A 26607-nucleotide genomic window follows, 5' to 3' on the forward strand; every position below is an offset into this window, starting at 1 on the left:
GGCGAAACTTTCACCAGTGAAGAGGATCATCGAATTCGATACCAAATTAGTCGAAGACTTCCCGATCGAACGTTAAAGTTTCGCGAAATCAAGCTTCCGGTGATTGGCACTCTGTTCTCCGCTTTGAATCGAATCTCCGATCGAAGACCGCAGAGTTTCCACCGAATCAAAGCAGAAATTTCGTGCCAAATGAAATTTTGAACTTTGGCATTGCCGAAGCTGTAATTATTCCCTCGAAACCAAGTTTCGAATCGCTCGTAGTTCCTTGATCCGAGTTCAATAGCGTCGAATCAATGTTCTAGAACGTTTCGTGAAATTTCATTGGACAATGAAATCGGTCGGTTTTAATTCGTTGGACGTATTGTACGAAAATTACAAAAAATATTAGGGTGCACTTTATCCGAGCCTCCGTATCGTATCTCAAAGATTGGAAATAAATTGCCCGAATCCATGCCTTAAAAATCGAATAACGTTCCAATTAATTTTAATACCGCTAAAAAATTGTTTTTACAAGCGGCCTTTAAACAAGACGCTAATACTTAAGAAGTTAAGCAGAACAGGTTTATTTAAAACCAGACTTCGAATAGCTTGCATCCAGTTTCTCGAGTCGAGTCAACGTATCGATGAAATTGATCCATCTTGAATTAATCGAAATTGACGCTGAAGGTACCTTTATAATTCTTATACATTGATTCAACGTACATTACAGAAAAAGTTACCAAAATATAACAACGCGCAGTTTTACTCGGATCTCGATTCCACACTTTGAAAATCGAACAACCTTCGAGTCAATTTTAATACCGGTAAGAAAAATATTTCTACCGCTTTTTAAACAGTAACACCGGTACTCGACGAGTACCAAAAACTAACAATGCACAGTTTTACTCGGATCTCGATTCCACACTTTGAAAATCGAACAACCTTCGAGTCAATTTTAATACCGGTAAAAAAAATATTTCTCCCCCTTTTTAAATAGTACACCGGTACTCGATGAGTGGAACCGAACCGTCGATCCGAAACTTGGAATCGGTTGCACTCGGTTTTTCGCTCCGAATCGAATCAGGGATCGGATAACGTCCGGGCAACGTTCAAATTGGAATTTGTCCGCGTGGAACTGTTTACTCGAAATCAAGCGTCGAATCGAACACCGAACCGTTCGCTCCGAGCGGTACGCGCAAACGAGAGGGAAAGAGGAACGAAAGAAAGAGGAGGCAGAAGTGGCGTCGGAGAGTGGATATTGTCTGGACTTACGGACATATAAGGACACCGGTGGTCTTTGCGCGGTGAGCGAGACAAGGGAAGCTCCATGTAGGGTATCCTGTAGGATCGGCTTCTCGTAAATCGTTCCGAGGGTGCAACGGTATGCTACCGCGAAAAAACGAACAACGAAAGGGTCTGTAGATTCTATTTCTACGTGAGCCTTTTGATACGCGGCGTTCGCGAGTGTTGGGAACGACGCGACGCGACCAGACGCGATGCAACGCGACGAGACGAAACGAGACGAGACGAAACGAGACGAGACGAAACGAGACGAGACGAGACGAGACGAGACGAGACGAGACGAGACGAGACGAGACGAGACGAGACGAGACGAGATTCTGGAGCTTCGTTTACTCTGGAAAAAGTATCAAGGATCGATCGTCGACGTGTTAACCGTTCGTATTCTTCGAAATTCGACGAATTCTCGAGTTAAAGTCAACGAGAGGATACACACGTAGTCACGTGTTCCGTACGAAGTGTATTTTCAATGTTGAAATTTAAAACCTCGCCGTGGTCTCTCGTAACGAGACACAATTATATTCTCTCGATGCTTCGTTCGCGATTACGCAATCGCAAGGCTTCGAGACAATAGAATTGTATAACGAGAATTCTTAAAAGACGATCGAGTTGTAGAATCGCCATCGTCTCGAACTGATTATTTCGCGTTCGTTCTTTTCGTGATCATTTATACGCAATCGTGTTTCTTTTTATCGTAATTTTATAATCATTTTCTTCTTCGGAGAAACTTGAAATTTAAACATTGAAATACGATTGTTGTCGACGTTGGCGCTTCTCCTCTTACTTTCGTTCTCAAATCCGAAGTTTCCACGTTCGATGATTATTTCTACTTCTCTCATCCAATTAACCGTTCTTGGTTTCTTTTCCATAAATATTCCTTTACGCGAAAAAAGCTAGACTTTTCTTAACCGATTAACTGTTCCTGGTTTCTTCTCGATAACTATTCCTTCGCGCGAAAAACGTTGCCCCGGCAAATGATAAAATAGTATAGAAAAAGAAATCACGTTCTTCCTCGTCCAACCGCTTCGTTACAGCTCTTCCACGCGCGGTCGGTAAGAATAAAGAGCGCAAGAATAAAATAAAACGACGGAGGAAGAAATCTTAGATGAACGTTACCGTGAGCATTTCTTCGATACTCGTCGCAAATTTCTTCCGTGGTCGAAGATACGAGACGTTGGTCTAGTTTCGATCTCGCTGAGGGGGCACGGATTGGTCGTTGGTGGAAGAAGGAGGAGGAGGAGGAGGAGGATATTTCGCGCGGGTAACGACGGCGCAAGGAGGATCAACGTTTCGTGAAGCGCGCGAGAAATCCCCGTGGACGGTAACGAAAGTAACAAAAATAACCGGCGGGTCCGTTCCGTGGCGCGACCCGGGCACCTGCGCGTACCTGAATCCGTGTAATTCCGTCGTGACGAGGCGATTTCGAGGAAGCTCGTTCCGCGTAACGTTGACCCTACCGGGAACGGCAGTCGTATTTCTGTCGACGGTCGACGCACATGCCCGCATGTGCGACGTGTTCGTCCGGATCCACGTTCGCGGAGAGATCGTGCCCCGCGCAAAAACCACGGCCTTACCCAGAGAGTAACAAGAAGATATCTCGAGGAAATGCCGGCACCGCCGTACCAACCGACTCGCGAATCGATCTTCCTCTCCCGTTCCCTCCACTTTGCCAGCAGAAGGAGCAAACTTCCCGACTTCTCACTCTTCTACGCTTCTACGCTTATACTTCGCGGAAAGGGGTATTGTAACGTAATCATCTGGTAGCAATCTTTTTCCAAAGAATAACTTTCTAACGCGTTTCGTTCCGAACGGTTCAGTTTTGTCGATACTGGATGTCAATAGGAACGTGTAGAATACGATGTGTAATTAGTTGCACGTGTACTTTCGTATGTTCCTTTTTTCAGTGTTGATAGATTTGTACGATAGAGATCTTTTTCCAAAGAATAATTTTCTACCGAGTTCGGTTAGAAATTGTTTCTCGAGTTTTGTCCAATTGTCGATACTAGATGTCAATAAGAAGGTTCGATGTGTAATTAGTTGCACGTGTATTTTCGTATGTTCCTTTTCTCAGTGTTGATAGATTTGTATCGTCTATTTTGTATACAGGCTCCGTGCGGTACAATAGAACTTCATTTATACGAACCAAACGAATCGCAAGTAGTTCATATAACCGGGTAAGTTCGTATAATAGAAATCCATAACTTGTAATATTTCGTTCTAGCAATCGAAGTATTTGTCCAAAAATTACATCAACTATTATACTAATATCCTTCTTCCTATTGTACTAATATTTCGATCTTCGTGAAAGTTTTTTTTTTATTTAATATCGTTTCAATTTCATATTTGTTTTCTTAATTAGATATTGCAGGATATTATCGATTTCCATCGACGAACTGCTGCCTCGTTGCTTTACAATTTAGAAATTCAATGTTTTTCCCAAATACCAAAAACCGTTTCTCTTACGTTTTCAATTATTATTAGTAGCCAAGATCTCGAAATATAATTCCATAGAATTGTTACAAAATTGAAAGACAGTTTCGCGACCGTGACTTATACAAGACACGATTCGATTTCGACAACGACGACAGCGAGACGTAAATACGGTTTGTTTTCATTTTCGTTCGGCAGTGGTTCAGATAATAGGAGTTCGGTAAAAGTTCACCAAATCGGACATCGATGGAAATTTCACTTCAATAAACGGAATTCGGATAGAGTTCTGTCGCACTTTAGTTCTCGCCATCGAAGTAAGTTGTTCGACGACTGATTACGAAACAACCAGTTGTGTTTCACTATCCAACGACTTTGGTTACTCATCATTGCCGCGTTACAACTTCCGAGAACCGTAAAAGATTAACCAAACACTTTCGACAGAGACGTGTCGGATAATTACCAGCTTTCGATAATCCTGTCGAACGAAATTACACGTTTTCGACGTACGGATATTTATTTAATTACGTACGAGCACGGACCTTTTAGTGTACAAATAAATACACAAAAAGAAATACACAACGTTAGACAGATGGGACAACACACAAGAGGGACTACGTCTAAAAGTAACGCGAGAACTAAATATTTCGCTCTCGAGCGAATCGGAGTAATTGTTCACTTTGACAACGATTCTATCGACACAATTAAATTGGCCATGAAGCGTGCAATGCGTTTCACAGCAAAGAAGAGTACGATTCCTTCTAGACGTAGAAGAGACGTTTGTAACATTTCGGAGCATGTGATTAACTTGTTCGAAACTTGCAAATGTGACTAATTTGTTCGAATGTGCGAAAAGTAGACCGAACGCGAGACTTCTACTCTCAAAGGGTCGTAGATTTGATCGAAATCATGGTGAAAAGTAGACATTGGTTGATTTAATTCAAGGGTAGCAAAACGTAGAAATTTATATTGTACATCTAGCAATGCATTGCACAAGTGTTTTCGATATATAGATGAATATTGCTGCAGTATTCTACACGAGATTGTACGAGTGAACAATATCAAATTTTTTGTATTCATATAGAAGAAAAGCTCTAATAACGAATTCCAAAGTTTTAAGCGCAGTAGATGTACTACTGGTGATATGTTTAGCGCGAGACGAATTAAACGACACGAACGATCATAAGCTCTCTGACATCGTTACACGAGACGATGAAGAGTTGGTAAGAGTATAATCGAACGTAGCGTTAAACTTATCGTAATACTGGTAAAAAACTTATCGTAACATTAGTGATATGCTTAGTGAAAGGCAGATTGGAAGAAAAGATAATCGCAAGCTCTGTGACATCGTTAACACAAGACGATAAAGAGTTTCTAAGAGTATAATCGTATATGTAATCAAACACCGTTCGAGGAACGAATAATCGAGTACTTGGATAAATTAAGAAACAATTTACGTCGATTGTACTGTTCAAGATTGTACGATTGTACAAACTGTACAAATAATAGACTGCAAGGGTTATCGATGCATCTTCAAGGAGGGAAATCCGAGTAAAACCTTAAAATAAGAGTAATTTTCGGCAATTAATTTACAACGTAAAACCTCGATGAAACGTTTCGTCACTTTGCGCATATATACTTTAAATTATCAAGACACAAATTTCTCTGTGACAATTTCTCAAACAGTACTTTTTCATGTCGATCTAGAATAAAAAATCAAACGGAGTGTTTTCCATAATAGAATTACGCATAACGTGAACTTAAATCCTGTTTCAAAAAATATAAAATTAACGGTAGTACGTTCTAGAAATTTTCTAAAATTTCAAGAGTAATTCCAAGAGAGAATATACATATATGAAACTTGACGAAAAGTTTCGTTCAAGTTTCGCTTAAATCGAGAAGAGTCACTTTTATTTCAACGTTTTGTGCGAGTCCGTTCTCTCGAAGCTTACCGACGATCGTGCTTTAATATTTGTATCCAACGACTTAATTTCACTCGAGACTTAATTTCCTTCCCTTAAGTATCGTCTCGCGTATGGTCGCGCAACGTTGTTCGATTCGCGATTGAAAATTCACCGCTCGAGGCTCGCGCTTCAGAAACTGTTCGGTGATTTTGATTACCGACGTTGCACGCTACTTACGACGTTCGCCGTGTAGCTATTTGTATAGCCATTTGAATAACAAATGTTCGCTCGTGAATACGTCTCTCTTTTGTTTCATTCTTCCTTTCCGTTCTCTCCTTTTTACTCCGAAATGTACGGGCGCATAAAAGAACCGGGGCTGAGTTATGGTCGTCGGAGGGGCACGCGGATAGAGCCTTCAAGGATCCCAATCGGACGTTCAGTCGGTCGAAAAACGCGATATAAATGCGAGTGGATGACGCAACCGCTCGTGAAAACTATACATTATAGACGACCAGTAAAATTTGAACAGTGTCTGCACCTCGGTGACGTTCGATCATCGATCGCGTGAAACTCGTTTCGATTTATTCCCGAAATCGCGGTACAAATCTCGCGCGACTCGTGTAAGTAGGTGACTGAAACTTCTCGACGCTATTGTGACTCAAGTAAAACTGTGATTCGAGTGAAACTTGAACGAAACTTCTCCTCTCTTTTCATATAAATTCCTTCTTGGAATTTCCCTCGAAACTTTACACAAATTCCAGAAACGCGTACTATCGTTAATTTTATCCTTTTTGTGTGAAAACACACTCCGTTCGATTTTTTATTCCAGATCGAGATAACAAAAAAATACAGTCGATAGATTGTAACAGAAAAATGAAAATTTCTATCTTGACGCGTCGAAGAATATTTATGGAAAATAACGAAACGTTTCATCGAGGTTTCGCGATACGAAAAAATGATCAAAGGTTGCTTTTATTTTATCGTTTTACTCGTGTATGACCCTTTAAAGACGTATCGCTGTTTCTTCGAACAAATAAATTCGTGGTCGGTGCTACAAGCTGTTCCAAAAAGGATGTCGCAAAATTTACGCGCCCATGCTCACCCTCGAATCGGTCATTACGATGAAATAGCGGGGTTAGGTTTTAATTAAACGTAAATTCACGAAACGTTGTTAATCCGTGACGCGGGCAATGGCGTTTGGCGCGAACCGACATTCGTTGCTCGTGCTCCACATTATGGAATATGCGACAGATGTTGATCGCCGCGAGATGAAAATATGGCGCATTAATCGCGATCCGAGTCGTTGCATATTTAGCGCTCGTCGCGTTCAACGTTTGTTTCGACGATTTCTGGTAAATTGCGATTCGATGTTCCGCAACGAAATTTAAAAAACATCTCCCGCGTCGAGCGGAGTAGGGACAACGATCGATTAACGAACCGGAGAATCTGGGCTACCGCAAGAACGGATAATTGAGATTTAAAATTCGGTACGATCGTACGATTCCACGGTGATACGAGATTCGAGAAATTAGCGGGCAAAGCTGCAGTGTCGCGTTCGACACCGAAGTTTCTCTCGAATGAGATGTTATCGCGCGTAAAATAGCACTGGAAGAAATTAAACGGTACAATTCGGTGGCGCATTTATCGTGTACCGCCGACGTTGCAGTTGTTGCTCGACTTTTGTATCTATTTCGGTGTCGAATATTATCAAATACGATCTTGTTCGATTGTCGTTATCGTTGTTGGAATAGGGTAATATTTATGTATAGAGTTTCTCGTATTCGAATCTTCATTTTCCGAGTACTCGAACGAGAATGAAAGAAAGTCGAACGAAAGAATCGTTCGAACGTTCTGCTATCGGGATGTTTTCTTAGACTGTTACTTGTCTTGAAAAATCGAAATATTTAGCAGTGAGAAAAATATCCTGGAATATTGAAACGAATTGTCACTTTTGTCATGTTTTAAACGAAGTTTGATGTAAAGAAAAAGAGATCGTTCTGTTATTTGAAAATTCTTTTAGCCACTTTTAGTTACTTTTGTCTCTTAGTTGGTACGGTTACGAGAGGCTCTGTTGTACAATATTTGCAAATTTCAATAACGAGGAAACCGGTGATATATTTAAATATCGTGTCTCGACGTCGATCCGTTATCGGGGTCACGCGTGCAAATGAATCATCGCGATGAGTGAAATCACGATTCTTGGTAAATGATCGATAATCCACGTGTACGCTACCGCTCGTAATTATCCGAACAACACCGACTTGACGCTTTGCTCCTATTTTTAGCGACAGATAACTATCCTTCGTTATTGTCAGTAAACGTGACTTCGATCAATACAGGTTACTTTTATTAGAATTATACTTACCCTAAACCTTTGTTTTGGGATTACAACACTCGAGAAATATAAGAAAAAACAATTTGCAAATATTCAATGCAAAATAATTATTGTTTCGTTTACTTTCGTAAGTATATGTCTTTACAATGAAACATTTTTTTTAACCAGAGATCACGATTACTTTTTAAATTTAATTCCAATTTTACAACTATATTTACCTACGTAAATACATTTCTCTACTTTGAACTGTACTTACACTTATCGTGTACTGATACTCTAAAAAAAGAATTTCTACGACAAAACATTTTTTTTAAGCAGAGATCACGATTACTTTTCAAAATTAATTCCAATTTTACATCTATATTTACCTACGTAAATATATTTCTCCGCTTGGAACTATATTTACATTTATCGCGCACCGATAATCTTGAAGAAGAAAGAGTTACCTCATCTGGAATTACACAATACCTCGAATACAGAAACGTTCGTGCAGTCCCAACTCAGGTTCAGATACGAGTCAAAGCGTTGAGAGCCACACAAGGGGTAGGGTGGGATCCCCCCACGATACCCTGTGTTTCGAGTTCAAAACGTCGAACACGCGGCGAAGTAAAAACCACCGCGGAACGAGGGTTAATCGAACGTGTCCAGATTTTCGTTGGACGCGGTACCAGTGGACGAAGTTTGGACAAGCCCGATCGATCGTTTCGCTATATGGTCCCGTGGCCAACAGATGCCGGGAGACCGCCAATGGCAGACGCGCGACAAACGCAAGAGAGAGAGTGAGAGAGAGAAATAGAGAGGGAGAGAGAGAAAGAGAGACGAGCTCTGGCAAACGAATTGGTAGTCAGCTGATTTTGACAGATCCCGTTTCTACGCGAGCTAGGACCGACATAACCGGGGTGCAACGGAGGTTTATGGCGAATACAATGGAACCGCTGCCGCCGACGACGCCATTGTGAGTCTGTACCGCATTTCGCGCATAAAGTCGATCGATGGGACAGAGTATACCAGAGGGGGTGTAGATGGGGGAAGGACGGTGGTTAGGTGTACTTCATGAATTTCTACGTCTTTTCAAATCGCGAATAAATTAATGCGGGAAGGCAGCTGCGTATATCGTCGATGAAATACGTCCTCTCGGGGACAATGGATCGACACCGCGATATCGTCCCTGTAAAACCAGCCGAGTTAGTAGACGAACCATTAAAGAGAGCATTCGGGAATTTCACGGACAGATATTTAGACGGATCTTTAAAGTTCATTGCACCGATGTCCCGATGCGTACGATGTTTGAACGTCTCTCTGAATACATCCTTGGAAATTTATCGGTGGCTTGCAAGGTTGTTTACGAACACCGGGTATAAATTACGGAGCGAGATTTTTTTGGTGTACTTCCAGCCTGTTGCCTCTAAATATTTAAAAAATGAAACAACTGGTGCAGTTTTCAGATCGATTGCCAACGGAATCTCGGTCGAGAAATGTTTCAACGGTTATAAGAATTGAATAATTATTTTTTCATCTTTGAAACGTATAGCTTCTTTTTTTAATATTCCAAAGAAAGTCGAAACAAAGTATTTTATCTGGTATAATAAATAGGTAGGTACTGGTTGGGAAATAAATTAAAATCGATCAAAATTTGTTACAGTCTTGTAACTATATGCATTTAAAAGTTGAGAAAATTGCCTGATTTTTCGATTCGGTAATTTTAAATGTTCGAATCGATTATTGTAACTGCGTTGATTAAGGTTTGAAACTATTTAACTAAAGTACTTGTATTATTCGGCACTATCGGTTGTTGAAAATTTATCAAGTTATGGATTCGAAATTTAGGAAGCTTTGTTCCTTTTTACAAGTGTACGACTTTCACGATAAAAAAAAAAGAAAAATACGATTGTAGTTTTGAGCGTAAATTTGTTTTTGAAGCATAGAATATTAGAAATAGTTCAACGTTCAAAATTATCTTGGATACATCGATTGACAAATACTCTGTCACTTTAATGATAATTTAATTTTCCGATGGAGTTACTCCGTTTACCATATTCTCTACGCCAATGTATTTGTCGCGAAAAATTTATTCGTAAAAAGTCGCGATTTCGTATTCCGTTTTTATTAAGATTGGAGTGCTCGAGAATACACGAATTGGTTAAAAGGAATGTTGAAATATTCAGTGAGCGGTAATAAATTGTTGGTCGACGGTGGTATGGACGTTTCGAAGTACAATTCTAATTTTGAGGTTACTTTAACGCTTCGAAAGTTTAATATATATATATGTTATTTCAGCTTGTACGCGTTACAGATTCGTAAGTCTCCGATCCTCGCTGAAAGTGAACGAAACAGGTTTTCCGCAGAAACGTTCCGCGTCCCATGAATTTAATAATAGGATCGTTTCACAAATAACTCACCCTGTTCGGTTGAACGTGCCAGCTACGCCGTTTTCCATGCCTCTGTATACCGTCTTCGGAAATGGTTAGGTCAGCCCTGCTGCCAACCAAACAACCCCCCGTATCATATTGGCCAACCAGAAGTCTCAATCGATTTCCTGGACAGATGCCCTGAACAGAACAAGAAATATTAATAGTAATAGCGACGCGTAATAAGAAGGAATAATAACGCATCAACCCTGGGATAACTTTCATTGAGCTTGACTACTACGATCGTTCGAAGGTTCTCTCTTTAAGAAAGAAGAGCAAAATTGTTATCCGGATGATATTTGTTTTGTTTATATCTATATGGGTCAAATATCCAACTGGATTAAGTAGAAATTACGACAAAATTTTATGGTTTTTTTATTATTCTTAAATTTAAATTTTGTTATTATTATCATATTTACATATTCTCTTAGAGAGTACTTGCGGGTACTTCTTTTCTACGGTTCTTGATCCAGATGTTGTAGTTCTATACGATTTGATTTATATAGTTTCAAAGTCGTTTCAAATTTTAGACTTCCACTGTTCATCAATTCAATTTAGAAATTAAAGTAACGATATTTGCGCGGTGAAAGTTTCGCGACTTGTTCGCTGCGTGAATAGCGGGCACACGATGTCTGTGTTTACACGAGTACTCGGACGAGGATCCCTTTTGTCCCATACTTGTAGGTATTTAAGGGTTTACTTGCCCCATTCGAGGAAGAGTACCGCACGAGGTGGAGGAAAGGCGTCGAGGTAAAACTATTTGATTCCGCTTTGTACGAAGAATTACCGTTATCCTCGCGGCCGCCACGCTTCTTTCTGTTAATTAATACACGTCGCGGATGCACCTTGTTAGTCGCAAATTGACCTTTCGCGTACGAAACACCGCCCCGAACCGAAGGAAAAAACGAGACCAGCCGTATCTCGTTGTCTGCGTTTCAGCCACTTACTTATACCGAAGCACACCCCCGCGGCATTCCAGAAATACTCTCGAATCGTCGCCAGTCTCTCTCGGAAACGAAAGGAAGTTCCAATTAGGCGTCCGTGCATCCGTAGCGAGCAGCAGTTCTACAATTCGGTGAAATCGGAACGAAAATAAACGGACCTAGTCTTTGGTCTAAGCCTTGGTTTGAGCGCGAGTTCCGGTTCTGTGACGCTTGTGGGTTCCGAGACTTTGGTGTATAATACTGATCAAAGATCATGACTTCTACAAGCATCTACCCTTTGGTATCCATCACTGGCAGATGGTGGTTACTCACAATCGGAGTAATTAGTCTTCGTTTTCGAATTATCGAGAACTGGTACCAAAAGATCTAATAGTTGCAGGAACGTTCACTTCTGGAGCATTTTTGAGGTTGTGATTTAACAAACGGTTCTACTAGGGTGGTTTAAGGGTAGTGTGTGAGAAGTTTCACGTTGTATGGTTTGTGAGTCGTGAGTCTTTCGTCCGTAACCCCGTCAAAGATCACGAGGAATCATTGCTACCAGGTTTGGCTCGCAATCGGAACGATTAGTCTTCTCATCGTTCTCGAATCATCGAGAATTGCTACCGAGGATCTTAGATTCCAGTCTCTAACAGTTGCGGGGATAAGTATCTTTCGCTGCTGGAGGTCAATATACTTTCATCAAGGTGGATCGAGAGTCGTGTAGGTAAAGTTTCACGCTGTAGCACTCGTAGGTCTAAAGGGTTTCGTTTATCGTTACACTGATCGGAAGATCACGGACCAAAATGATTTATGCTTTCGTATCCCACTACCAAGGTATCTGACTCGGAACGATTCCATCAGAATGGCCCAAGGGTCGTGTATGCGAAGTTCCGCGTTGTGGATCTTGAGTCTTTCGCTCGTAACCTCATCGATCGAAGATCGTCAACTGTAGAAGCATCTACTCCTAGTATCTACCATTACTAGATGGCCTGATTCACAATTGGGCTAACTAGTCCTCTCGTAATTTTCGAATCATCGAAAACACGTATAGTAGACTCTAGACTCCAGTTTTAAAGAGTCGCAAGGATGATATTCTTGTGGGATTTTTGCTACCGAGGTTTAACAGTTCCATCAGACATACGACCCTCGAGCAGCGTCTCGCTAAGGATCTCTTTTCGTCTAAGAACGGTGTCGTGTGGCTCGTGCATTCGGCGTCTGAATTTCGAGAGCTTAGGTATCGAGTTCTCCGCATGTGCGACACGTTACCGCGTCCGTAACCCTCGTGACAGTTGCAGCTGCGGAATATCTCCGTCCGAGATTGGCTGTTCAAGAGCGACGAAAAGGTAGGAAAGCGTGATCACGGGCTGGAAAGACGCGCTTCGACACGTGGAAACGTCGAATCACGAAGTCTGCAGTGGAAAGACGTTTCTACGGGGTGTTCGCGTATTCTTGATGCTCGTCGAGCAATACACTACCGTCCAAAAGTTTCGAAACACGAGAAACTGAGTCTTTTCTAAGAAAAAATGAACAGCTTTAAAGCGACTGATCTATCGGAAAATTAATAAGTAACATATTTTACATTTTCTACTCGTGAAGTTCAGTTGATGCACAGTTGATATACACCTCATTTTGACAATTATATTCGTTACTTTGGCATTTTTGGCAATTACATACGTTACTTTGGCACTAATTGACACTTACATACGTCATTTTGACGTTTCTTAGCATGATATACAGTTTATTGTATAGTGCAATGATTGTAGGTACAAGAATATAAAGTCGAGGTAAAGAATTCTACAATGACGAAACTTGGTGTACGTTACACACAGTGTCGTATGTTCGTGACTCTTGGAATTGAAAAAAGTAAACCTAAAAGGAAAAATAGTTAAACCTTTGACGAACTTTCTACACCGATACAAAGACAGTCCTTAAGACTAATATTGGCCATTCGCTGACCTAGCATTTTACAGAGAAAGTACAGTTCCCTCGTCGCTAGATTTTTGCTTCAATTTTCGTAACAAATGGACAGAAGTGCATTTTATTTATACAGATTCGAAATTACCTCGAGGTGTTTATCGAGAAGAATTGATCTAAAAAAGAAGAGTCATTTGGTTCCACGTAAAGAAAAATGCGATCGCACTTTACGAATGCTTGGACATATGAAAAGGGTGAAGTAATAGGAAGACCTTGTTGTATCGTTCAATATTTTCTTCCACAATTTTCTTCTACCTTCGACGAATCGGGAAGCCCTATTCGTGTTCAATTGTGTAACGCACACCGTGTAAAAGTCAATGGTTTCGCGATTCTAACACGCACGCACCAGGTAGTCCGGGACGTTGGGATCAAATACGATATTGGAACCCAGATAAGCCATCGATGGGTCGGAAAGACGAGAACTACCCTGGAAACGTCTTTAACCCGCATTTAACACGATATAAAAACAGTAAACACGCTGTTCCCGAGAACGACAGGTGTAAAATTGCTATCGAAATCCTTGGATCACAAGGAATGGACATGGAAGCCAGTTAACACAATTGTTACACACCATGTGTGCGTGTGTGTGACTCGTCGATTCTCACGAGAGACCTACACGGATACGCGACAGCGACCATTTTCTATTTTATGTTTGTAAATATCAATAATTCTTGCGTACAGTACCTACAAAACTTACAATATCGCGTATCGGGCAACGAAACCAACGGATTCTTATTTTGTACACTCAAAATTGTTACTCCAATTATTCAGGATTAAGAACCGTGCCGGAGTCTCCTTCTTTGTAAATTGTGCCTGAACTTGCCCGCTCGTCGCTCGCCCAAAAGGTTAATAATCTACTTTTAAAACGTGCCGCGAGCTCAAAATGGTTAAGAACCATTGACACACATACTATGTAAATGAAGGAAGAACCACGGTCCAGTAGTATCCAGTTGGCCTATTTAATACATTTCGTTCGTACATAAGCGTATGTACTACGTTGAAGTAAAATTACAATTTAGATATATACAATTATATAAGCTGGATGAGTTTTTTCTACGTCCTGGAGAATTTTCTTTTTCATTCTTAGATACATTGCTTTGGTACTTTTTGGCAATTATATACATTACTTTCGTACCTTTTGGTTAATTTCTCTGGTAATTATATGCATGACTTTGCTACTTTTTGGCAATTACATACAATACGTTGGTACTTTGGCAATTACATACGTTACTTTGGCAATTACATACGTTACTTTGGCAATTACATACGTTACTTTGGCACTTTTGGCAATTACATTTGTTACTTTGGCACTTTTAGCAATTACATTCGTTACTTTGGCCCTTGTAGGCACTTACATACGTTACGTTGGCACATTTGGCAATTATATACGTTACTTTGGCCCTTGTTACCACTTACATATGTTATTTTGCCACCAGTTGGCACTTATATACCTTACTTTGCCACCAATTGGCACGTGTATACGTTACTTTCCCACCAGTTTGCACTTACACACGTCACTTTGACGTTTTTTTGTCATTTACGTACGGTTACGTGAGCAACGCTTCACTTTATTTTCGAAAATTACAAAATTATCCAAAAAACGGGCGTAAAAATCGAACAAAGAGTCCAAAAAATCTCACAAAAATTGTCCTCGCGAGTTGTACAGTTTCTATACCCGGTGCTCTCTTTAACAGCAGCGTTTGGAATATGTATATCGGTGCATGGGTAAATTCGAGCGGGACGGTTGAAAGGTTACTCGAGCGTCGATCGTCGTTGTCGATTTTCGGAAGTGCTCGGGGTGCAACAGATTTTCAAACAGCCGGGAAAACTCGCGTCTCTACGAGGATCCCGAGGAGCGTGTACGGGCGGACACACGCGTTCCACGAACGACGAACAACGCGCGTTCATTTTCGAAACAGCGAGCAGACGGTGCTCTGTGTACCCAGCTCTACAAAACTGTTCATTTGCCGCGGCATAGACGGCCGAAAACGACAATGCAACCGGGACAAGCCCCGCTTCCATTACGAATTCTATTGACTCGCGAACGGATGAAAGGTCTCGCGTTCGATCGTGTCTGTGCGTACACCCGTTATGTCGCATCGGGCGCATCTGCCGTTAATTTTCGTTGTCTCGCGCGAGACAAATCGATTCGAAGTCGATGACGTGGAGCGCGTACCCTCGTTACAAGGCGACCGAAAACCGACGAGTCCGATCTTACAGACGATCGAGAGGAACGGTCTTCGTTCGAGAGTACAGAGCTCTTGGAGTTTTTCGTTATGGATGCGATTAAGTAATAACTTTCTATATTCTATTTTATGCAAATTCCAGTTTGTTATGGTAACAAACAAATTCTTATTTTGTTTAATAAACATCACGTATCCGTACAACAGAATCTTCTAGAAGACTCTAGAATGACTATATATATTATATATACACCTATATATACATACATTCATATGTACATAAAGCTACCAGAGATGACGGTTACCTATACATATACATACATTAATGTATACATATACATATATTCATATATACATACAGCTACCAGAGATGATTTTTGTTGCATTCGTCTTTAGATGGTACTGAAAATTCAACGAAAGCAAATGTCTGCTTGTCGAGAGTCTTGCGAGGAGAATCTTTACCAATGTAACTCGACACGAGGTTGAATAGGTTACCTCTGCTATGTGGTGAAATAGGTTAACTTCTCCACGTGATGTCGAATAATTTGTTTCGCTATCGGTAAAGAAACTAATTATACAACGAACGCCGGACGCTTCACCACAACCTTCAAAATAAAGCGTTTAATATATTTTTGGTGTACAACTAAAAAATTGCTTGCTCGTTACACGTATCTCTTCTCCAATCGTCTACAATGACCATCTTTTTCTCGAAACGGTTTGCACTCTTTTTTTACAAAAAATACAAAGTGTTCTAATATTTACATAGATCAGATAAACACGGTCGATCTTCTGTTTACAATGAAAAATGCATTGTTACATACTTCGTGCGCGTAATGTTCGTCTACAACTCTGCAACAAAGCGTTCAACGTCAAACTTTGAATAATATTTTTTGCTCGTTTTCGCCAATAGAGTCCTGAATGTCTCAAAAGATTTAAACGTTCCGTATAAAATCTACCAATATTTTGAACGGTATCTGCTTTTCGAAGCAGCAAATTTATCGACGACGTAATTTATTTTTTCCAGTAATTGTCGTTCTCGTTAAACGTTAAGGATGAATCGTTTGATCCGGTTAATGCTATTTTTGAAACAATTTCGTAGAAATAAAAGCTTCGTGCATCAGCTAAGGCTGTATAATGTAATAATAATGTTCTTTAACGGTTTGGGGCCCTCCCCGAGTGCACGGGGCCCGAGCTCCTCATTTTGCTGCACGATAATTCGCCACCGATCATGGAGCCTCGTTCGGTGTAGTTTCTCGCGTTGTACACAGCCTTGCGGGGTAAAGGGTGAAGCGAACATATAGCGAGACTCAGCTGCAATAACCCGTAACGAGAAGCCGTGTAATTTCCTCGTAAACGTGCATTACACACGCGCACCCTTGTTTTCCAATTTCTAGTTCAAACCTCCCCCACGGTTCCTTTTCAACAAACACCATATGCGTTGTATCATGCATACCTTCTGTCTACGCCACAGGAATCGATACGGCGAGTCTCAACTCGTACAAAAGATATTTTGACGTGTCACAAAATCAATGGAAGTTTTTAATTACCAAACGATCTTCCAAACGATGTTCCTCTTGCAATCGGTCTGGTAGATAATTGCAACGAATGTAAACGGATCAAGATTCGAATACAAATTTCTTCGATTTGATTCTACGAATTTTATACGCCAGTCGTTGGTGTAGAAAAATTGTTTTTTTTTTTTTTTTTGTTAAAAGTTGCAAAAAAAAGTAGAATTTCCAGAGAATAAAGATCAGAAGGAAATTAGAAAATCGATTATCGATCATTTTTGTGTGTCTCGTTGATCTTATACCGACCGTGAAATTATACTCGGAAAAATAATAAATAAAAAAAAAATTTATTTTAATAAAAGCTAGCCGACGTGTAGCAATTTATTCGATTAAATTTGCATTCGTTTTTTGCGAAATATTTCATTCTACAATTCAAATTTCAATGTTTACTCGATGAAAAATGGCTGAGAAGTAAATCGTGAAATTAATTCAGCGCATTAACTTTTTGTACTATCGATTAATTCAACAGTAGAAAGGTTACACGTCTATATACATGCGTACAAAGATTAAAAAAGTAAAATGACGTTGTGCATTTTTTAAAATACCGATAAAAATTCGGCACGGACGTGGTTAACCTTAAAACGTTCTTCCTTTCGATTACACACTGAAGAAAATCATATTAGGAATATTGTAAATGCAGCGAACTTTAAATACACTTTAAATACACGAGTATTATTAAAAAATGTAATTGTTATTGAATGATAGGAAGGTAAAATATTATTTAACTGTTATTTTTATTATTTAAAACTACAACTTATTTTTAAATTACCAATAATATCATAGATGGCTCTGTTTTACTCGATATCAATGTAGATTTACGTCCTGACCGTATCTGCTCTTAAAATAATTAATAGAAATAACATTATTACTTATTACATTAAAATAATATTATAATCGAACTAATAAATTAGTTATAAAAAAGAAACAATACATTACGAGGAGACGGAAAAGTTTCGAGGACCAAATTAGAGTCAAAGAGAACACCCTGTGTATAAACTGTTTGGCACTCTGCAACGATGTTTTAAAATTTCTTAATTCTTTGTTCGCCGGCAATTTGGACACGAACGTATAAGCGTAATTATCGAAAAGCAGACTGTGAAATTGATTCGTTACCAAGTTTCTCCTATGGTCTCGAATCGGTGATCGAAGTTCACGTTTCATTGGTGATTTTACTTTCGGGACGGTGATTTTTCTCGAATAAACGAAGTCGAATAAAGGATCCGGTGAATTTTCGCTCGGTAACGGCATTCCAACGAGCCGTGCAACAACGACGTTACGACACGAGAACTGACCTCCGCTAACCAGGGGTCTCTTGCCGTGTGGAACGCCTCGATGTATCGAATAAAGGCCCTCCTCTGCCCCTCTTGGCATCTCGCGCGCGAGGGAGATTCTCTGACGGAGGGACAGCTCGTGAAAATCATAGATAAGCCCCGTAACGAGGTTGCCGTGGGTCGTGGACCCGCGCAGAAATCTTTCGAACAGATGTCGAACGCGGAAACGATTCAGGCGGGTCACACTTCCAAGCTCGTTTCCACGCGTTCGTAAGCACGTATTCGCGGACTGCAGATGAAGATCTTTGATCGGGAGGCTGGTAACGGTGCAGTCTCGCGTCCCATTTCCGCGATAATAATGCCGTGTCGTGTCTCGAGAACGAGAGAGTGAGTAAGTGAGAGAGAGAGAGAGAATGTGAGAGAGACCACGAGAGAAAATGAGAGAGAGGGAGACCACGAGAGAAAATGAGAGAGAGAGAGACCACGAGAGAAAATGAGAGAGAGGGAGACCACGAGAGAAAATGAGAGAGAGAGAGAGACCACGAGAGAAAATGAGAGAGAGCGATAGAGAGCGAAAGAGCGCGCGTGAGAGAGAGCAAGAAAAAAGAGAGAGTAGTAGAACAAGAGAAAAAGAGAGAGCAAGAGAGCAGGAGAAAAAGAGAGAGTAATAGAGCAAGAGAAAAACACAGAATAAAAGAGCAGGAGAAGAGAGAGTAAGAGAGCAGGAGAAACAGAGAGAGCAAGAGAAAAAGAGAGAGCAAGAGAGAAAGGGAGCAAGAGAAAAATGGAGAGAATGGGAGCAAGAGAAAAATGGAGAGAATGGGAGCAAGAGAAAAAGAGAGAGGAAGGAAGCAAGAGAAAAGAGAGAGTAAGAGAGAAAGCAAGAGAAAGATTGAAAAAGAGAAAGAGAGGATCGAGGAAAGTCTCTTCCTCTCTCTTTCTCTCTCTTTCTCATGTCGCGGATGAGCCGAGCGCATTACGCCGACCTGCATAAATAATGCACCGACCGGGTCTGTACGTCGGTTCACGTGTTTCTCGTCCAGCATGGTTGATAAACTCCATCAGACGTTAATAGAACGTTGCTTCGTGAATTCGAGGCACCACAGGCTGCTCTCGATGATCGTGGACGTTCACATAAGTGGTCGTTGGATCATCGGGATACTGCAAACCAGGGCAATCGTGAAAACTTTGCGGACAGCGAGTTTAGGGTTGACCAAGGGGCGAGCTCTCGGGTATCGAATACCGGGCGAGAGCTTCGCGCCGTGTACAGGGTGTTCTCAAAATGGCGAAACTTTCGGAGCATGAATCCCATCGTGGTAGAGAAGAGTCGCGTGAACACGGACAGACTCCTTTTCGTGTTGTAGTTGTTCCTTGTTTGCGAAAGTTGCGCAAGAATGCTTTATTTACGAGAAAGGTACGTCGCAGTTCATCGAAACAAACGAAGCTGACTCTGGATTTGAATATCCTCGTCTTTGAAACGGTTCTTTCTCCCTATCGGATATTTTAAAATGGAATACCTTTCGTAAGGAAAACTATTCCATTGCTTTAAAAAATGTACTCGAGAGTTCGAAGTCGTACAGTATTCTCGCTGAGAGATGTAACAAAATTTTTAATCAACGTATAAATCGCGAACTGGTCAGATTTTAGCATTCCTACTCGAAACAGTTTCTTCTTTCCTATAGGGTATTTTAAAATTGAGTATCTTTTACGGGGAGAAATTTTATCGCGTAAACCGTTCAACACATTAGTCTTTAACGAAATTAGGTATCGTTTAAGAAGAGTAAAAAATGTTCGAATAATACTTAAATCGTCAACTGATAGTTCCACTACTAATTTGTGTTTCACTATTGATCGTTTTACAAGGTTCACTCTATACACAGTATTCCGTGATTCGTGGAACCCACTTCAGGAGTTGATCGTACGCCCAAAAACAATGAAAATACAAAATATATCTTATTCGTCTTTGTTCACGAGATACGACAAATTTTGCGTTATCCAATTACCTTCGGACAGTTTCACAGTAACCATCTTGTATTTCTAGATAAGCCTGTAGACGCCTTGTTATTGATCAAGTTACTCTCTCGGTGGTTCCCGGTGTTTCTCGAATTTGTCTAAAATCTCGATCCACTCCAATCGGATCGAGTGGTAAATTTCCAATACGCGTTACGCGCACAACAAAATTTATGTCTGCCGTTAAAAATCCAATGAATCCGCGAAACAGGTACGTGATACACGTTTACACGAGCTTTTTCTTTCGGCGTACAATCAACTTTCGCGTATTACGGGACAACTTGTACAGACGATTAAATACGGAATATTTGCGTGGAAAATTTACGAGTTGCTCAAGACGTTACGAGCGAGGGGAAAGTTTGACGGTGAGTGCCCTAATCGATACACCAAATTACCGTGGAAAGGGACTTAAACGAGATCTCGTAAAGTATTTGCACGGTCGTGGATTCGCAGGCTCGTATATTTTCCAACCAAATTACCGTAGCCGGGCGATGTGATTAAAATTTTTGCGAAAAGTGCATCGGGCACTTTCTACGGAGGAAGTAATTACCTGTCTACCTCGCAGCGCGCATAACCACCAACCCTCAAGACCAGCGGTGTTTTGTTCCAGAACGGTCAGAACGTCGCCCTTTCGGAAAGCCAACTCGTCCGGTGCCTCTGCAATGTTGTCGTATTGGGCACGTGCTTTCACGCATTTTTGCTGCAACAAAAAAATCGAAACTTTAATGCAAACACCGTTCGAATCAACGTACAGGCTTTGTTCGCGAGTCGGTCGTTCGTTGTTCGATATTTCGATTAACTCTTTACGGTCGTATGTCTGCTCTCAGCCATCACAGCAAGGAACCGTACTAATCTTATACTTTGTTCAACTATGTTTACACTTTCTCTGAACGCACCTGAATGTCCAAAGAATCTGTTCACGAAGCAATACGGTGCTTCTATTAGAGATAATGGAAAGTAAAGAGGAAAGGCTTAATGGAAAACTGCATATGTCGCGGCACTATGAGGATGTAAAAAGTAAAGATTGTTCTGTATGTTCAAACGGAAAGATTAAGGGCGGAAGACACGAAACTAATTATTTTTGCGATACGTGTAGTCGAAAAGGACACACAGGGCTGTACGTTGAAGACTGTTTTAAAAGATACCGCACGATGGAGAACTATAAATTATAATTTGTTACATAAAAATATTACATTGAAACGCATCGTTGTGCGTACATATATCTAAAGTTCGCAATAGAATTAATAAATCTTGTTTATCCTTCGTAATCTTAAATGTTATGTATCACTGCTTTTTCAAGGGAAATTAATTCCGACCAGTATGGCGGAATTACTAAACCCATGTCCAAATTTAATACGACCGCAAAGGGTTAATACACTCTGGCAACTACAATTTATCGTGCTCTCCATCATTGACGAATTATTCATACCGTGGAAATTGGCAATTATTTTGTCGATGATCGTAGAAATTTTCTAATCGAGCGATTCAATGTTATTACGTGCATCGATACAGTCTACGAATCGAATTATTCGAAAAACGAACAAATACATCGCGAAGGTCTCGTAAGTTCGATCGTTTTTTCGCAAACAAGAGAAAACGACGAACGTTTACTCTTTCTTTAGGAAAATTATCGAATTTTGCTAAAGCAAATTTTTGCAAAATTATCGAATTTTGCTAAAGCAAATTTTTATCAAATTTACGAGATAACATCGAGATTGCAAGATTTCGTTTTACCGCGGATATGAATTGTTTATATCGATATAGCTATCGTCGGAAATGCGAGAGTTATCGTATATTGAAAAGGAAGCTTCTTTCGATTCAAGTTCGATGGTAAAGGAACGTAGTTTCTTGGTGAATTAATGCGATAAATTGGTTCGTAATGCGAGAAGGAACAAATATAATGGCCATCGCGAAGGATGGTTATTAAATTAGACTTAATGGATTACGAACCAAATGCGAATCGATATCGACAAAGGAGAAAAAGTGAGACACATTCTCCGACTCGAGACTCGAGTTAAGAGAATGTAAATATGTATTTTCGTCGATAACCAAAGGGAGTAGCGAACCTTTGTTACCTTGACGATTATCCGTGGATCGAATTATAAGTTTATTACGAATACATAGGGAATGTATAATGTATAATAAATATTCCTAACGAACATAAATTAAGTTGAACCACTCGAGACAGGACGAGACTCCAAGACAGTATTTTTTATGGAAAGGAGGATTCCTGGAGGAGGCGTTTCGCGATTCAAGAAGGGCGCGAAATTTAAATTTCTAATGCGAAAAAATGTGGGCAACAACGTCTCTTTCTATTATTACACCGATCATCGGAGTTTAATAACCGTAAAAGTGTATTTTTCTTCTGTCATTTAAACATTTTTAATCTACCCATCTGATTCGAGCTCAGAAATTTTCTTTGTTCTTAGCGTGGTTGTCAAAAGTTTGCAAACCACTGCTTCGAGATATTGCACAGCTCGACGAGTTAAATAGAACAAAGACATATTTCTAGATCGTTTCGAATATTTCAAAAAATAATTGCGTTTATAAAATTGATCGTAAAATATTCTCTGCGACAGAGAAATTCAAAATTTTGGCGCAAAGGAGATCTCGAGTAAAATACATTTACTTCGACTGTGTCCTTTGAACAGGTCGAATCTATAGAACATGAATGGTTTCTACGTCTCGAGTTACTATTTCGGTGAGTAAAACGTTCTTACACGAGTATAACGACCATTTAAGACGAAGTGCAAGTCACAATGGCTTACGAGGAAACCGCGTCGTGTGTCGCTCGCTTTCAACTAAGTTCAATTAAAGTGCCTTGGCGAGATGACAACAGTTTCCTCGCCATCCATTTTTCGTAGCAAACAATGATGTCATCGGGCTGCTTCGACGAACGTGCGAGGAAGTGAGGCGCCTCGGTGATCTTAGCCTAATTCAATGCACGCGCTACCAACATGGCCGAACTGTCACGTCCTCGTTTCGCGATCGAAAGATCCATATTTTACGTTTTCCTTCGTTTTAATAACTTAGTTTCAATAATTTCAACAACTTTGTTTCAATACTTTTAATAACTTTGTTTCAATAATTTTAACAACTTTGTTTCAGTAATTTTAACAACTTTGTTTCAATCATTTTAACAACTTTGTTTCAATAATTTCAACAACTTTGTTTCGATAATTTTAACAACTTTGTTTCAGTAATTTTAACAACTTTCTTTCAATCATTTTAACAACTTTGTTTCAATAATTTTAACAATTTTGTTTCAATAATTTTACAAGCTTATGCATTTACTAATAGTTACACCATAGTGACTTACAACGAGACTGTAACTAACACATTGGATGAGACAAATTGGATTCGCGAGACCGATTATACAATTATAAAATACAGAATTTAACGTTACTCGTTTTTCAACGATTATTCTCTAAATTTGAATGAGTTTATTTCAATCTCGTATTGTTCTTAACATTAAAATTGTCCAAGTTACACACGAGTTTTAATCAGTTGTTCTTCTACATATTATCTTGTTATTTAACCTTGGTGGAAAACAGCGATATCGTGAAACTGTAGTAAAAGGACAAAGTATTTTTAGTCGTTTCGCGAATAACTGTTCTTAGAAAGCACGTTTGAACTGCATTCTCCTTACGCGTGCACCGAGTTAACAGGAATTCCATACATTATTAATTATTTGAAACGAAAATACAACGTTTTGACTTATTGCTTCGTAAGCATCGAGGATCGTTACGTTACAGGTAATTAGTAATCGGTACAGATTCGAAGTCAGCGATGTGTAACACGATCGTGTAATTAACGTACGGTCGTTAAAATTTTCACGATTGTCTCGCGCGAGAAACCTTTGAAAAGTCTAAAGAGCGATTCAGTTACGGAAGGTCAATAGAAGTTTGCGATAATGATCAAAGCAGCTACAAATTGAGTTAACAGAGTCAGTACCTGGTACTGAAACGTTTTTCAAACGTAACTCGCAATTTCCGCGAAGTTAGACACGTCTCGACTTCGCAAAGTATATTACGAGACCTTCGCGATATATTTGTTCGTTTCTCGAACAATTCCGTTCGTAGACGTTATCGTTGCACGTGATAACATTGATCGGAAAATTTCATCGAGACAATAATTTCAAATTTCTACGGTACGAATAATTTGTCACTGACCGAGAGCACAATAAATTGTAGTTGGCAGAGTGCATTAAACGAGCCACTATAATAATAATAATAGTCTTTGCTTCAAAAACGAATTGTTCTCTGGTAAGTCCTCGTACGTGAGAACAAGTGTTTCGATTACAAATTTTTATTTGGAAACGATAATCAAATTTGTACAACTTACGAATCGGTATTAATAACATATTTAATCCGTGCAAGCAATAAGATCGAATCGATCGATAATTATCGTTTCTTAATTACTGATCAGCGCCGTATTCTCGCGACGTCTTCGATAATTGGCCAGCAGTTTCGTCACTCCGATTAATCACGAATTAACGACGACATTTCCGCTACGTAGATCGTGCGAGCCACGAAGACGGTCGAAAGCGTGGCCAGAGGTTTTAATCAAGAAGTAATTAGCGCACGGCTCCACGTGAGTGACTGCGGCCGGCCAAGCGATCAAACGTGATTGGAAATTAATCTCGAATTAGTTTAAATTAATTTTCTTTGTAATTCGTTTTGGAACAGCTTCGAGCACAATTTAGCCTCTCTGCGAAGAATTTATGGGATGACACTGGAAGAGATACGATTACACGAAAAAGACTTCACCGTGAATTACTATTTATTATAATTTCGAGCAAAAAAAGAAACGTTGCGAAATTAAAATTGATACAATCTCGTAGAATGAAATATAGCAAGAATGAAATTCTTTTTACAGAATGTATACAGAATATTACTATATACGTAATTATTTTATAGAATATTATTCGACAGGATGTTTCGTAAAATCGAGGGTACCATACTGGAGAGAAATTCGTACAGATTTATACTGCATTATTCGTGTACACATGTATATTTAATCGATACTATATAATTCATCTCGTAACTTCAACATGTCACCCTGCTACCCAGACATTAATTCTATCGAGCATTTATCGTCTAAAATAGGCAGTAGATTAAATAATTGTAAAGTAAATAACGAAACGTTGAAACGAAAAATTACACGGGTTACTATGGGCGAAAATGATATTCAAAAGTTAGGGCATAGTATAGAAGACTAAATATTAATACAAGATATTAATAATATATTAATATATTAATTAATATCTAAAAATACTAAATAATATTCGCTTCAAATTTTACATATACATTCTTCCCAGATATATCTCACAGTAGTTGCAATATTATCTTCAAAACTCGAGTCTAACGTATATATTTTCATTGTTTAATCTTTTAGTATGTTCGAACACTTTCGCGAGCAACTCTATTTTTATTGTTCGAGTAATCGTCAAAATGAACCAAGTACATCGTATCCGGTACACGACGATATTCCATATTGTCGTAACGTTGTAAATAATCTGTATCGAGGTAAGAACCAAGCTATTTTACATATTTGGAATATTGTAAGTAATTTGTACTGTGGTAAAAATCACGATATTTTACATTGATGCAATATCATAAATAATCTGTACTGTGATAAAGACCACGATATTTTACAGATTTTCAATATTACAAATAATCAGTACTGTAGTAAAAACCACGATATTTTACATTTTTGTAATATTGCAAATAATTTATATCGAGCTAAAGACCACGATATTTCACATTGATGCAATATCATAAATAATCTGTACTGTGGTAGACCACGATATGTTACACATTTTCAATATTATAAATAATCAATGTGGTAAAAACCACAGGTAGGGATGGATTCGAGACACTCAAAAAAAAAAATAAAAAAATAAAAAATAAAAATAAAAAGAAGTAGCGATGGAAGTAAAAACGGTTACGCGCAGAAATCTTGATTAACCTTCGGCCGGCGACACGCGCGTGAAAGATCATCGCGAGAAGATCTTCCACAATTTGTCCGCTCGCAAAAGCGCGTCATTAATTACGAAGATTTAATCTGTTCCGCGGCAATTTCACTCGTGGCATTATGTAGGTCGCCCGGTGCCGGGTCTAGGGGGCGCCTAATTGCGAAAGGCCCGTCGCATAATTATTCGTGTCGCGGGTACTGTAACGTGCGAGCGCCGCGACGACATGACAACGACGACGACGACGACGACGACGACGTCGACGACGCACGATGACCCGTTTCGGATCGCTTTAACCATAAGGGGGCACCGTACTCCGAAACCTGTCAGTTCGAAAGGTCGCGAGCGCGTG

General features: G+C 39.7%; 1 protein-coding gene across 2 annotated transcripts in view; it reads right to left on the bottom strand.

Moving 5' to 3' along the window:
* The window catches only part of P130cas (Serine_rich_CAS and FAT-like_CAS_C domain-containing protein p130CAS), a 170835-nt gene that overhangs the window by 48741 nt on the left and 95487 nt on the right, over positions 1 to 26607 (bottom strand). For both annotated transcript variants that reach the window (XM_076315404.1, XM_076315405.1), the window contains exons 2-3: positions 20832 to 20981; positions 10344 to 10493 (exon numbers count right to left, since the gene is read on the bottom strand). In XM_076315404.1, the coding sequence (XP_076171519.1) occupies positions 10344 to 10493; positions 20832 to 20981 (300 nt within the window). The remainder of the gene's footprint in view (positions 1 to 10343; positions 10494 to 20831; positions 20982 to 26607) is intronic.

This window comes from Ptiloglossa arizonensis, chromosome 6 (assembly GCF_051014685.1).
Source record: "Ptiloglossa arizonensis isolate GNS036 chromosome 6, iyPtiAriz1_principal, whole genome shotgun sequence".
NCBI classification, from domain to species: Eukaryota; Metazoa; Arthropoda; class Insecta; order Hymenoptera; family Colletidae; genus Ptiloglossa; species Ptiloglossa arizonensis.